Here is a 14,567-nt window from a genome sequence, read left to right on the forward strand (position 1 = left end):
AGACTTGTTCATTGTGTTGCTGATTTCCCCTTCTGCAGCCTGGTGTGGGCCTTTCAGACTCACCGAGTGGAGAGGGACTTGCAGCTTTCAAATTTACAGCTGTCCAAATCAAAAGTGTGAACTCAGTGGAGTTTGTTTATTTAATTCTGCTTTATAATACACTTAACTTGATACCAACTAAAAGAAATAATCTGGCAAAGACATCATTAAACAGTTTAATAAGGGCTGGATGACTCATTTTGTTTGAACAAATGGATTATTTTGCAATCAGAAGTACAAATGTTAACCAGCTTTATTTTTAGTTGAAAATGTCAAGAGGTCAGAAACAATTAAAGCAACTGTAAGGTGGGAGTCCCCAGAGTTTGTGTTCTCTTGGATTTACACCTTACTAAAATTGCTTTTATTGCAGCTTAGCGACTTAGTAACATTTTTCTGATAAGATAACGGGAAATGACTATGTAGGCATATTTACTGGTAAGGAGAGATTAGAGACAAACAGAAATGGTACATACTTTTCATTTTAACAGAACAAGAGCTGGAAAACTGAGAGGACCTGTTTTTTCCTTGCGTGATTTAAAGTGCAATCATTGTATTTTAAAAGGAATGTCTGACCTGCTTAGGATTTTCTCATCGGCTCCAAATTCAATGTTTTGAGTATCAGCTACAAGCTATTTGATGTCGCCGTTCCTCCTTTGAAAGTTGGTTGTATTTAGAGAGAAGGGAACGTGATTTTTAAGTGCAAAGTAGTTAACTGCAGCTCAGCAACAGAACTGCTTCAAGAACAAGTACTTCAGATGTTAGCAGGCACTGCTCTTCAACCTGTCCCTAGCGAGCTGTGCACTAGCAAGGTTGGAGGCTAATTCAGGGGGAAACGTACCTTTTTCTGCTCCTGATGTCAGAGGGTGGAGATTTATTGGCCCCATGTAATTACGCAGCATGAGCTCACTGAGGCAGCATCTCACTCAGCCTGTCCCTGGGGCATCCGAAGCAGCAGAGGCACCACCTGCGTCACCTGCAGACCCACCACAGGGGAGGGGAGCCTGTGTGGTGCCGGGGCGGGTGGCAGGAGCCCGCGGCCCAAGGGGGATGTGGTCCTACAGAGCTCTGTGCCACTGCGGTGCCGAGGGTAAATGGTGCTGCTTGCTTTATGTTTTGCCTCTGTTCTGTCAACAACTCAGACTGAAACGCTCCTTGTGTTCCCACTGCCATCGCTTCCTGATGTGCTTCTCGTCTCCAGCTGGAATACCTTGATAACTGCGTCTTCTCTGTAACAGGTCCGGATCGAAGATGACATTGCAGTGACAGCCAGTGGAATGGAGCTGCTAACGTGCGTCCCACGTACTGTTGAAGAAATAGAGGCTTTCATGGCAGAAGGCCAAAGCAGTGTCAAGTCATTTGACTCCTTGTCCAGCCAAAAGCAGTAAACTGGAGGGGGATACTTAATGTCTCATGCTAATCAGTCATCATTCTGATTTAATGCTGTGGCATATAAAATGCATCTAATTCTTAGTAGTGAGAGAAGCAGGCTGGCTATTAGCTGGAATGATTCATTAATTAAAAATGAAGGTAGAAGGCTTCAGCACTGGATATCCAGGTAAACCAAATGTTGCTGCTTGCAGTCAGCAGTTTAAATGACAAGTGCCACCTGAATAAACCTGCTGCATAATCGGTGGGGCTTACACTTCTATCAGAGCTTAGCTCTGACATATCTTTCTTCCAATGAAATCTGAATTTTGATGATACAGACTCTTTAAAGTAACAAGTGGATTATATGAATGCTGTCAGCAGTTTTAACAATCTAAGTCATTTATTAAACTTCAGCACAAGTATTGCGAAAAAGAAAAAATCAGCTATTCTCAGTGGACACAATGACACGTATATTTTTCTTATGGATCTTATTTCAATGAAAATGGAGTAAACAGAATGAAATTTTTATTAAAATTCATCCATGGCATCATTTGTGTTCACAACTTTGTGTTAATTATGTTCTTCTGCTGCCATTTCCTCCTCTTTATCTGACCTTTCTACCAATTTGTGCTCTGGAAATTTCAACCCATCATTAGACAGATTTTTCTACTCTGGATAATGGGTGTATTGATCCTTTACACACAGCTCAGGGCTTATGAGATTTGTCCATCTATTTGTTCCTTAAAAATGTAGATTGCTGTGGTGTTCATGAGCCTTAAAATTTGCAAGAAGGAAGTATCTTGGTTACAGGGATTGGGGTCATTTCAGCAGCATGTGCTCTGTGAAATGATAGAGTTCTTTTTAACTGTCCAGTGCTAGCAGGTTCAGAATTAAATAATGTAAATTTTATTTGGATAGACCACAAACATATTAATAATCATCATAAAATGATTTTCCATTCATGCAAGATTTAAATTACCCAGAGAATCCTTTCTTTACTGTAGGTAAAGCCTGCAGGAGAATAAATGCTCTTCTTGCATCATAAAATAGTCCTGGTTGTTCTAACTACATAAAAATAATCTTCCTTACTGAACACATCGTGCTTATGTTCATTGCTTATGAATATGTGAAAACTCCTGTTTAGTCTTCAGGCTCTTTTGCACAGTTGGACTACGAAGCAGCTTCAGAGCATTCTCTCCACCGTACCTGGGGCTCTGGAGTCACAGCAGCGTGTCAGAGTCCTTCCATGTCTTATCATTTGCCAAGGGAGGATTTTCTCCCTGTGAAGAGATCTCAATCATCTCTGCATCTCCTGTCCTGGAGATGGTACATGGGCAACAGCATCTGGGGCCTGCAAGCTCCTGTCTTATATGGGGCATGCAATGCAGCATGGGCTTAGAGGGTGTCGAAAAGCACTGTGTTGCTGTTAGATCTGAAATAAGTTCTTTCAAAATTGTTAAATACATCACTCTTTCTGCTAATTGGGTTGATCAGAGTGACAAGGACCTGTTCTTCATTTCTAAATGCTTGTCTAAATGCATTGCCAAATAGGAAACTTCACGTGTTGGAGACTAAAGAATCACATTGTGAAATAATCCGGGGGACTTTATAGGCTCATTTTTTAGTAAAGTGACGTTAAACATATTTACATTTTTTCATAGGTTGTTTGGCCGTAGTCTGTAAGAGGTAAGTACAGGAGGTGTTGAGCGAGAAGGGGAAGGGATGAGGAGGGAAGGACGTGCGATCAGCAGCTTTACCTGCAATTGTGCTAACGCTTCCTTTTGAGGTGACTGGCAGGCTCATGACCTGAAATGCAGTACTCGTGCAAAAGTCTCAAGCTTTGCTTTGGTAAGAATAGATTTGGTTTGTGCAGATACAGAAGCACAGAAACCTGCTGGCAATGCTCCAGGCTCGTCTCCCCTTAAACCTCGGGAGGTTTTTTCAGTGCGAAACTGTGCTCACGGCCTCGGCCTGCTTCCCTCTGAGTCAAAGTACGTTTCTGCGGTGTGCTCTGAACACACCCAGGAGCTCGCTCACTGCTTTGGGCACTCTGAAACCTGCAGTTGCTTTGGTTCAATAGCAGTTACTATTTTAAAGTAACACTTCACAGATTATCCAAAAAAAAAAATAAAAAATCTTGGAATTGTTTCAACTAAGCTGTAACCCCAGTGTAGTTAATAGGCCTTTCCCTGCCTGTGATTAATCTTGGCAAATACTGGTCTCTGCTGCTGCAGAACAGGTCGAGCAATCTGGTGTTGTGCAGGAGGCAGAACTGGTTTTGCTTCGACATGTACCAGCGAACAGGAGCTTTGCGGGGAAGGCGCTCGCTCACGTAACCGGCTGCTCTTTTGTTGTGCTCGCCCGGGACAGGGAAGCGTTGCAGTTGGCATGTGCACTGTCCTCCATTTTCCTTCCTAATCAGGCCCGTGAATTCAGTCACTAGAAATTTCACCCTTCCTTCCAGAGCTCTGTTCTGTAATTATGATAATTTTTATCCACTTAAGCAAAAAGTGAATTGGAATTATATTTTTAAATTAGCATTGGGGAGGGGGGCGAGGGCAGGGAAGGAAGCCTTTAAAAAAATGCAAAATGTTATTTAATAAATTTTAAATGTATGGGGAGGGGAGAATGCAGGTCATGACAAATTTTCTTTTTGGCTACATTAGGATTTGTTAGGCTATTAGCTGTATTTTCCCAAATGCCTTTCCCCCCTGGTGCAGACTCAAGGAGAGTCGCACCAAAATAGCAGAGTGCATTGTGTTGAGCAAGTTGGCGTGTTTAAAAAGGTCCAAGTAGTGAGCTGATATATTTAAATTGCTTCAGCTGCCTGGGGTTGGAGGCACTCTGGGTTTATCTGCCATGCAAATCATGCTGCTGCAGCGACACAGTATAATTAACGTGGTAGAGCCTCCTAGTGCTCATGGAAGTTAGAGTAGGGAAGTTCTCTTACTGGTACAGGAATAAGGTTTACAGGTGAAATGTAGAGTATTGTAGCACTTTTTCTTGTTGTGAGAGGCACTATGTTCTGTCACAGACTAACTGCTATTAAAAAAAATGTATCAAAAGGAAAAAATATTAGTTTTTATAGGCCTATACTAAAATTTTCTTGTGTAGATATGTATTTATTCCAGTTTTTCCTTAGGAAGAAAAGAGGTTCTTCCGAGTCACTTCACTGTGAGAGCTCTCCTGTGCCTTACTGGAGATGCTCAGCTGGATGGGGCTGAGGCTTTCTGCTGTCAGTGACAGGGAAAGCCTCACCTGCCTTTGATCCGCAGGGGGCTGAGATAGCTGTTGTGGCAGAAAAGGGCTTAAAATAACAGGCTCATGCCTCTCTTGCAACCAAGATCACACTGTGAGTAGATTTAAAAAAAAAAAAAAAAAAAAAGTAAAATCTCTGGTCTGTGGCCTCCCATGTTGAAAGTGACATGCTGCACAGTCTGGATGCTTCCCTAGGCAACCACAGCAAGTGCATGGACTGCTAAGCCGGAAAAGTCATCATACAAACTAACAGCTTTTCGTAACTCGGTGGTTTTGTTTTAAAGAAGGAAGTGGAATTGGTGCTGTCAGGAGTACAAGGTGGTGAAGTGACCTACGCAAGCATCCTAGGTCTCCATCAAAAGTTTTATTCCTACTCCAGAGATTTAAGAAATCATTAATCTAGAGGTAGCCCGTTTTCACCAAAATCAGAAAAACACAAGAGAGATTTGGAGCTCCTGGTTGGTTAGGTTATCTGGAGAGAAACCCACATTAACCTGTCAGACCAATGGCAGGATAACAGGATGATGCAGTCTCAACTCATAGAGCAAAGAGGAGACGAGCTCCTGCGTTTTGCACCAGAACTGCTACCCATCTAACAAACGGGGTGCAGTCAGGTCATCTTTATCCTTGTACAGTTGTTTTCCCTGCCCACAGCCGCCCAGCCTATCATAATCTTTTAATTGCAATACATGTTCAGGAAAGGTAGCTGTGAGTTTTGGTTGGTTTTTTTTGGTTGGTTGGTTTTGGTGAAATTGGATATTTAGGCTAAAGTGTAATAAATTTCTGGTTCTCTTTCCACTGAATAAAAACCTAAGTAGAGGACAGTAACAGAGACTGTTGCATGGATTTCTCAATGACAACAGCTGCTCAAGGTGGCCACCTCTGTATTTGAGCAAAAGAGAAAAGGGACAGGAAAAACAAGGCCAGCACTAGAGGCAAAATGTTTTTATTAGATTCTGATATTTCAACCCTACCTATTCAAGCTGCAGCTAGAACCAAAAAAACATATCTCTGTAAAAAGACTACCATAGTCCAAAACAATCCATAAAAGACTGCATCTAATTACCTTTGTATTAAAAATTTAAATTCTAAAAGAACTTTTAAAGGCTTTATTTTCTAACAGCATCCTCATAGAGATAATATCAAAGTTCTTTTCCTAAGTACAGATACAAGGCAAACAAGCATCCTACAAAATAATCTATGGAAAAAGGTAGTGTAGGAGAGAAATTAAGACAGTGTAATAATCCACTAGCCAGACACACGGGTTAAATGTAACACAACCATACAGTCAATGAAATATTTAAAAATGAAAATAAATTAAGGTTACATCAAAGTTCCTGCTTTACTTTTGTTGTTTAAATCCTCAATATAGTACATACCACTGCATTATGGATCATGGCAAAGACTTATCACTAGCATTTAAAAAATTGCTATAGCAAAACTTTGATGGAAATAAAATAAGACTGAAGATACTCCTTCACACAACTCTATGATGGCTATAGAAATTCTGCTGAGTCAGGTACTCAAACTAGGGCCATTTATTTTTAAAATCACTTTCTATACGAACTTGGCTACAAATCTGAACGCCCATGAAAATGGAAATGAGTGTCGGCAAGCAGTGATCCATACATTCTGACTGTACAGATGCTACCTTAATCCTTTCATTGCTTAGCCAAGCTGTGCATTTTGTTCTCCCTGATACCTGCACCCGAGCAAGAATGCAGTTTTGCAGAGCAGAGGTTTTTAGTAGCATTTTGCCATTTTCTGAAAACCAAAATCTTGTTCTCTTAAGGCCCCAGAGTCACTGTGTGAGCAATGTTAACATGTGAACACAGGCTTAAAAGACTTTGTCAGTGTGCTGCTTTACCTCTTATACTTGCTTCAGACTATCATTTGCCTTTTGGAAGCCAACTGCCTGTACATATTATTATAGTATATTGCTGTTTTTCTAGAAAACATCAGTAAGCATCCTAGCTCACTAATACTACACCCTCCCCATTAACTATAGCCAGATATGAAAGACCTAAGTGGTGCTTTATAGGACTTGCTCTACAGGTTTAAAGTAGTTGACAGGACAGCAAACTCTCTCCACGGCCTTTGCAGTTTGTAATACATAATGGAGAAAACAAAGGGCTTAAATACACTAAAAAGTATTTAAAAGACAATTAACCCAGTTACGATTTACTGATACTACAGTGAACCATCCCGATGGATTCCTCCCATTATGCAAAATATAAGAAGGTAAGTACACTTCCGTGAACATGTTATTTCCCTAATGCTAAGCTCCTTGTTGACTATGAACTTAGATCTGCATTTATTAGACAAATCTTCCAGAGGAGAAAAATATTTAACGCTTTTAAACAAATAGACTAAGCAGTTTCTGGTTTAATCGTATCAAATCTTCAGTGTTAAACCTAAAAAGATCTCCAAGAAATGACGGTTAAAAGAACACATCTTTTCCTCAGTTACTGCATGGGTGGCGCAGACAAGCTGTACCTCGAGAGTTCATTTCATGAGGTTGCGACGGTGCCTACTGTCCACTGTTCTCTGGGTTTGTTGTGGTGGTTTCAGTGCCAACAGGTTGCACATTGTCTGCAAGGTTGTGTGCGTGCTCAAGGAACAAGTCTTTCAGTACGCTCAGCTCCTTGGTTAGGAGCTTAATTTTTGCCTCCAAACGTTCATTTTCTTCTTTGAGCTGGGTGACCCTTTGCAGCGTGTCTTGTGCTTTCTGCTTGCTTTTTAACCGGCTCTTTTTCACTGCCATGTTGTTCCGCTCTCTGCGCTGACGATACTCATCACTGTTTCTATCCACAAAGGAATTTTTCTTTCCCTGTTTGCTTGGAGGCACGGCTTTGCCTCCACCACCAGGACTAACGGGAACCAGCTGGGGAACCTGCTGCAAACCACTGGTGTGTGCCTGGGTGTGAATCACGCTTACTCCGTTCGCATCTGTAGCGGTGTTCTGTTGGGATGTCTTGCTCATTTGGACAGGCTCTTCTTTGACACAACAGAATATATCAGGAGACTGAAAACTGTTTTCTAGAACGTGTTTCCAGCGGATCTTCACATGGATTAAGAGCAAGGTGAACCTAGTAGGAAAAAAAAATGCTGTTAAAGTTTTGCCGGGTTTAGCTACAGTCTTATACATCGCTGGCTTTAGCATAAGGTACTGATGGTACATCTGGCAGTAACACACCAAAACTATTCTGGAAGTGGAAAAGCTGCCAACTGCTGGGACATTTCAGAAGCCTCTCGAACATATTTGGATTGGAAGGGACTGTTACTGGGTCATCTAGTCAAGCTGTTTGCATTGTTCACTGGATTTACTCAGTTATTCCAAAGCCATCCCTGATGGATGGGTGTCTAGCCTAGCCTCGAAAATCTCCAGTTTCACAACCTCTGCCTTGGCAACTGGTTCCACCGTCTAACTTTTCCTCCAGTTATATAATTTTCTTAATTTTTAGACTGAATTTTTCCTTCTGCAGCTTAAACCTATTAACAGCCTGACTCTTGACCAACAGGAGTACTTGATCCTTGTCCTCTTCAGACCATCCCTCTGGGTACGTGCACAGACACATTCATTGTTGGCCTGTCTTTTCTCTGGAGTGAGTGTGCTCAGGCTATCCACCTTTCCTTCAACATCTCACAGCATCTTCTAGTGCTTTTACCAGCTCTAGGACTGTTTTACTTGCTTCTTGAAGATGGTGTCCAAACTGATGATTGTTCCAAGGTCTCGCTAGTACTCAGTGGAAGAAAGTAACACATGGGAGAAGGTAGTGTGATGTGATTGCTGTGACCGAGTGCCATGAAAGGAACCCCTACTAAGACAAGTACTGTAACAGTACTGCAATGAGCAGGTGGCACAGGAAAGCACAGTGAGGACAATGTGAGCATCGCTACACTTGAAAGCCAGGGGAGTGTTGCCACCCTTAGGGAGACGGGGGCCACAGCTGACATGCCTACAAACTACCTTCCTTGGCTGTAGCTCTTGCCCCAGTCACTGCCCACTCTCCTCTCCGGCAGGCAGCCCGGCCTGAAAAGCAGGACGCCCTCTCACCTGACTCATGTCCTCACGCTGAGGTTCAGCCTGCTCCCGACCTGCTGGTGGTACAAGCAGGACTCCACTACAGCTGCTGCAGGGACATGGCCCTGTCAAGGCTAAAAGCTGCGCCCCTTCTCTTCCCATCTCATGGGGTGTGACCTCCTAAATGTCTGAGAGAAAAGTTGGGGAGAGAAGAGGGGAGGGGGCAATAGGGCCCTTCTAAGTTCCTGAAATCCCTGCCTGTGGCTCCAGTGAAAAGTACTTCCAGACTGCTCAAATGAGTATTTGATTTGTTATATTAAACAAAAGCATCTAACTGGCATAAAACAATCCTACTCAGAGATCGTTTTGTGTTACAAAGGTGCAGCCCCACGCTCTGTCACAGGTGTACGTGCTAGCATATGACAGGTATTTGGCTACTTCCCTGCCTGCCGCTGGGAGGACCCCTGGGGATGAAAGCACCTGCGGCTGGTGGGGGCAGCGCAAGCTGCCCGGCATCCGCAGCGCCAAGCTCAGGGCTCATGGCTCTCCCGTCCTAGCAGCACGGCGTGACTGCAGCCCTGCGTCCGGCTGCCGAACACGGTGAGTGGCTGTAAACGAGCTGCGGTGTGTCACTCCTCGTCCTGCACTCAGGTTCGTCAGCTGCTTGCTGCTCTTGTTTGTTTGTTTTCCTCAGCAGCCCAAGTTGCCACTTTACCTTCTGCTAGGTTATCATTAACGAGGTTAAAACGTTACTGTCTAGATCAGTTCCAGTTTGCGTCTCATAATAGGAGGGAGCCAGAGCTAGATGCAGTTGCAGAGCGTGGTTCAGTAAAATGTACAGAAAAGCCTGTTAAGTTTGGCTTGGAAGCTATTTAACATTCTGTCATGACGAAGTCTTCTCACTTAGAACAAGTGAAGAAGGGAATACCTGCACCCCTCCTCAAGAAATCAGTTCATTTTCATATTTCAGGGCAGATGTCAGCTCTGACATCTGCACAGCTAAATCTACGTACATACATGCCTAACCTTTGTATTTATTATCTTCTGATTTCAGCTCTTAAAGCAATTTTTGCAAACCAGGTTTAAGCCTTAGATTCCGACCAACTAAGCAATGCAGATCAGTGGTTGAGCCGAACATACAGCTAACAAGATGTCACTGTGCACAAATAGCAGAGTTGCAAGGCCACTTACAGTAGCTGCATGCATGATTGCCCAGATATTTTTAAAGTCAAGATGCAAGTGTATATTCTCTTCTGGCTTTGTCTCAGCTACATTTCTGAAAACAGGATTTCTGCAGCCCTCAAATAGTACAGAGCTCTGTTAGATCGCCTCCGATACCTGAACTTTTTTTCCCCCCGTTTTTTGGCATGTTTTCAAAGTCACACAGCATGGTCTCCTGTCCCCTCTATTTCAACACAACAGTGCTTACTAACTTCATCTGGACAACCCAGTTTAGTAACACACGTCAGAAACATTTTCACCAACTGCTTTTTGTGCTTGTGGATACTGCAGAGGAAGGGGCAGCTCCTGCCCCAAAGATGAAGAACCAAAATGTCCCGTTTCTCAAGCTACTCTTCTAGCCCTGACTTACAGGGCACTTTGGAATAGATCTTCCTCAGTTCCTTCCTACTGCAGCTGATCCATTTTGTATCCAATAACTATTTCTTCAGTGAGACAAGCTCTAATTTGGCCTGACGATCAACAGAACACTTGCCTGGGAGATGTGACACCTGGACTCCTGTCCTGCTCCAACTAATATTTATGCAGAGCAAGTAGCACTGATTGTGCTGTATCACAGATAACCCTGGAGTCATAACAATTAAGGCTTGAAGCTAATCACCCCCCTGGTTATCTGGAGGCTGGACCCACATCACCAACTGTCAACTACTCAGTTGGGCAGCGAGAGGGAAGGAGACCCTGGTTGGCAGCGGGTTCTGCAGGGCATCATTCAGGGAATGCTGCCAGGATATTTACAGGCCGCAGGTAGGAGGCATGCAGAAGGGGCTCTGCAGAAGGCAGAGGTGAAGCACACAGTACCTGGGGAAGGCCAGGAGGCAGCTGGGGCCCAGGGCTCAGGTATCGTGCCACACAAACAGGTTGGCTCGCTGCAAACGGGTGATAGCTGTGACACAACAGGAGGCAGCTCCTTGGAGAGCTAGCTCGAGTTTCCCAGCATCTTGTTCCCATAAAGCAGCTCATCAGCCGCAGCTCGGTGCCAGCCCTAGGCTGGTTCCACCCAGCACATGTTAGTGTTTCCAGTGGCCAGTCAGAACTGCCTTGTTCTCTCCTTGGGCCACCAACTGGCCACCCAGGACACCGGCTGGCCACCCACTACAGCATAATGGCTGGTAGCTCAGGGGTGTCCTCGCAGGCAGCTACAGTCTGACAGCATTCCGCAGGGACCGCAGGCTCCCAAGCACATCAAGACCTTTATTATCTTTGCTTCCCCCCGCAAAAAAAATTTAAACTTCCAAATGTTTGCCTTGGCAGAAAAAAAAAAAAAAGTGTTTTAATTTGTTAATTAAATCAGTGTTGTTTTCTGTATTTTTTTACTTAGAAGCAAAAACTACAAAGCATTTCTTTATGCTCCTTTTCCGAGATGTGACTCTGTAGATTCTGATCGTTAGTCAGGACAGCTTCACTGCACAAATTCACCCAGCTGCCTTGGCTGTCCCGTGCAGAATCAGCCCAAGCCTGAGCAGCAAGAGGTGGCCTCCCTTCTCTTTGACTTCAGTGCGAGTACCCCAGCAGGACCTGACTAAACCCAACCGCTGCTGCACAAGGAACGGCGTAAACCTCCGGGCAGTTGTTTGCTGAGCGCTGGGGGAGCCCCGTTCTGCGGGGCTTGCTGCACGCCGCGCTCACGGGGAGGTGTTTTGGACAAGGTGGCTTCCATCTGCCACCCGCTGCCAGAGCTGACAACGCTGCGCTCCCGCATTTTTCTCATAACCTCCAATTACTCCTTGTGAAGGGAAAACCCTTCCTCACACTGCAAAACATGCAGTCCGACATCTTAAAAAAAAAACAACACTGGGAACACCTAAATACGTATTTTAATTGCAGCCTGGCAGCGCTGATGACGCGAATCGCAATCCCAGGGGGCAGGAAGCAGAACTTCAAGGGGTCGGGGGGGCCGGCCTGGGGGGCACAGGGGCCCGCTGAGCCCCCCCCCCCCCGGCTGCCCCCAGACCCGGCGTGGTCCCTCCCGGAGCCCCCAGAAGTCCCGCAGCGCTCCCCCGGGGCGCTAAAGGCCCCTGTCGCGACGAGCCTCGTGCTGTCGCGACATGCCGCAGCTCCGGGGCCCCGCCCGGGCGGCCGCTGCCCTCGGGGCGGCTCCGGGAGCCTCCGCCCGCACCTGGCCCGGGGAGGTGGGGAGGGGGGGTACCCCCGGGACACCCCCGGGGCCCGGCCGCCGCCTCCCCGCCGGGCCCGCAGCCCGGGGGCCGCCCGGCCGCGCTCCTCCCCCTCCTCCTCCTCCTCCTCCCCCGCGGCCGTGCGGGAGCGCCAAGCCGTGACTTCACCGGGGGGAGGAGAGGCGCGGGGCCGGGGCCGCCCGCCCGCCGATTGCATCATGCGCGCCGCTCCCCATGGCCGCCGCACCGCCACCGCCGCCACCCGCCGCGGCAACGGCAGCGGGCAGAGCCCGGCCCGGCCCCGCGCCCCGCGGCGGCGCCCCCCGCGCGGCCGGCCCTTACCTGCGGCGGCGGCGGCGGCGGCGGCGGAGGGGAGGGGGGGGGGGGCGCGGCCGGGCCCGAGCCTCGTCGTTAAAGCGCCCAGCGCGGCCCGAGCGGCGATTGCGAAACCCGCCCCGCGCCCGCCCGCCCCCGAGCCCCCGCTCCAGCCAATCGGCGCCCGGCTGCCCGCCGGGGTGACGCAATGCCCGCCGCGATTGGCAGCCCCAGCGGCCAATCCGGCCCCTCCTCGGGTTTAAAGGGCGAGGCCGGCGGGCTGTGAGGGCGCTGCGGGGAGGCCCCACCTCGGCGCCCTGAGGCGCTGCGCGAGGCCCCCCGGCCCGGCACGGCCCGGCCCGCGGGCGCCATCTTCTCACCTCAGCCGCTGCGGGAGGCCCCGCGCGAGGCGGCGAGCGAGCTGAAATTACGGGGAATTTCGAAATTGCGTTGGCTACTCGTTTTTCCCCTTGTGAACACCTCAAAACAAATAAAAAAAACAACGACTAAAGGTTTAAAACAGGTTAGGAAACACCTGTGTGGTAGTTAAATGCCATAGGAACGTTGGGTGCAGTTGTGTTTTGTCATAAAATGCCTCACGTCTTGTGAAGGACGGTTTGGGCCCTTAATGCTATTCAGAGGCATCGGCTCACATCTCCTTAGCTCTGCCTGAACAAGATTGCAATAAAAAAAATACATGTTTGCATCTAACCTGTAGATTCATAAAATGCATCTAATAGCTCTTTGAAGGGGAAACGTGTACCTCAACAAGGAGGTGTACGTGTTCGCAGTGGGCAGAGAGAGAGAGTTCCAGTCTCTCTGGGGCTCCAGTTTGGCATGTAGACCTACCTGGGGAAACTTTTTCTATGCAAAAGAAGTGAGAATAATCTGATTTGTGAACACAGTTGCAGAGCTTGGTAACGTAGATGTTTGTATTTGCCATTTCTATGGTTGTCTGATGTTGAGTGTTCTTGTTGTTGATGTTTTTATAAAGCCCTGTGGAAAATAAACCACATTTGCAGAAGAATTCTGAGGATTAGTCTGGGCAAACAGTTTTACTCAGCTCATTACCGTGAAGATACTGTTTCCTTGTCAGTCATCAAGTATTTGCTTTAATATCTCAAATGTTTTTCTGTTTCTCAGTTGAAACTGTTATGTTTTCTCTGGCAATGACTCATCCATCTGTAACTAGAGCAAAAATTCCAGGTAAGCATTAAACATTATCCTCTACTTAAAATAGTTAAGTAGGTGTATGCTCTTAGAGTGCTTTCCTAGGATTTTAGAGTACTTTATCATCATTTATTCATTAATCCTCATCAAAGAAAGACGAAGAAAATAAAATGTAGACAAACTCATTCTCATTCGGTCTGATTATTTTAAACATTAAAGCCCATACGTAATTCCATGCATATAAGGAGCTCCAATGCTTGGTTGGCATTGTATCCTATTACAGGAAAACCATCACACAGTGTACTTAAGTGTTTGCAAGATAATATTTTTCTTTCCCACAGTAAAAATGGATTATGGTGGAAGCAATTTAAAAAGTAATCACAAAATATATGGACTACTGCTCTTGAGGCATGGCATTGAAATACACACCTTTTCTGCTTACTGTCACATATGAGTTACACGAGGTGTGTCAGTATCTCTGGAGTCCGGTGTCATGAGCTGGCCTGTCCCTGCTGGGATGGAGTCCTTCTCGCTCTGATGCTGGATGTCTTCCTGTAGCAAGTCTGCCTATAAGACTACAGATAACGTTGTAATAGCAGCTTATTTGCACATGCATAGTCCAGTCTTATGGTTCTTTAAAGACTCCAGTTCCTGAAAAAAAAAAAATTACAAAAATTTTCAGCATCTTCAAATAGTATATAGCAAATCACAATTCAAGGCAGAAAAACTATTGAGGAAACAGAAGCTATCTATGGGAGTCGGAGACAAAAGTTTTAGAGGGGAGAGGAACTTTGAGGGAAATATCCCTGTTATTGGTTGTTCACTTAATGCTTACAAAAACATTTGAGAAGTTTTCTGTAGTAGAACTCAGTGTGAAAACTGTTATGTCTCTGAATCATTTTTATTGTCTGTTTACAGTGTTTATGGTTGTTACGTCTGTGTTCATGGGCAATTAATTCTTTGTCCTAAAATAGAAAAACATACAAACAGACTGGACTACAACCTACACTTTTTTTTTTTCCTTCTGCAAGCATTCAATT

The 14,567-nt window shown here is 45.8% G+C and overlaps 2 protein-coding genes and 1 long non-coding RNA gene across 12 annotated transcripts in view; 2 read left to right on the top strand and 1 right to left on the bottom strand.

The window, feature by feature from the left end:
- Positions 1-1,957, top strand: part of PEPD (peptidase D) — a 139,305-nt gene extending 137,348 nt beyond the window's left edge. For all 4 annotated transcript variants that reach the window (XM_067004197.1, XM_048068809.2, XM_067004196.1 and 1 more), the window contains one exon: positions 1,275-1,957. In XM_067004197.1, the coding sequence (XP_066860298.1) occupies positions 1,275-1,424 (150 nt within the window). In that variant the 3' untranslated portion in view covers positions 1,425-1,957. The remainder of the gene's footprint in view (positions 1-1,274) is intronic.
- Positions 1,958-5,595: 3,638 nt separating this feature from the next.
- Positions 5,596-12,497, bottom strand: CEBPG (CCAAT enhancer binding protein gamma). The gene is made up of 2 exons (XM_067004200.1): positions 12,385-12,497; positions 5,596-7,754 (listed from the first exon to the last, which is right to left on the bottom strand). The coding sequence occupies exon 2, from the start codon at positions 7,646-7,648 to the stop codon at positions 7,196-7,198; it is 453 nt and encodes a 150-aa protein (XP_066860301.1). The 5' UTR covers positions 7,649-7,754; positions 12,385-12,497; the 3' UTR covers positions 5,596-7,195.
- Positions 12,254-14,567, top strand: part of LOC125183365 (uncharacterized) — a 63,740-nt gene continuing 61,426 nt past the window's right edge. For 5 of the 7 annotated variants that reach the window (XR_010834362.1, XR_010834356.1, XR_010834359.1 and 2 more), the window contains exons 1-2: positions 12,254-12,880; positions 13,501-13,563. This is a non-coding gene — a long non-coding RNA (uncharacterized lncRNA). The remainder of the gene's footprint in view (positions 12,881-13,500; positions 13,564-14,567) is intronic. The other 2 variants (XR_010834360.1, XR_010834358.1) reach the window with 2 other exon arrangements.

Source organism: Anser cygnoides, chromosome 12, assembly GCF_040182565.1.
Source record: "Anser cygnoides isolate HZ-2024a breed goose chromosome 12, Taihu_goose_T2T_genome, whole genome shotgun sequence".
Classification (NCBI taxonomy): Eukaryota; Metazoa; Chordata; class Aves; order Anseriformes; family Anatidae; genus Anser; species Anser cygnoides.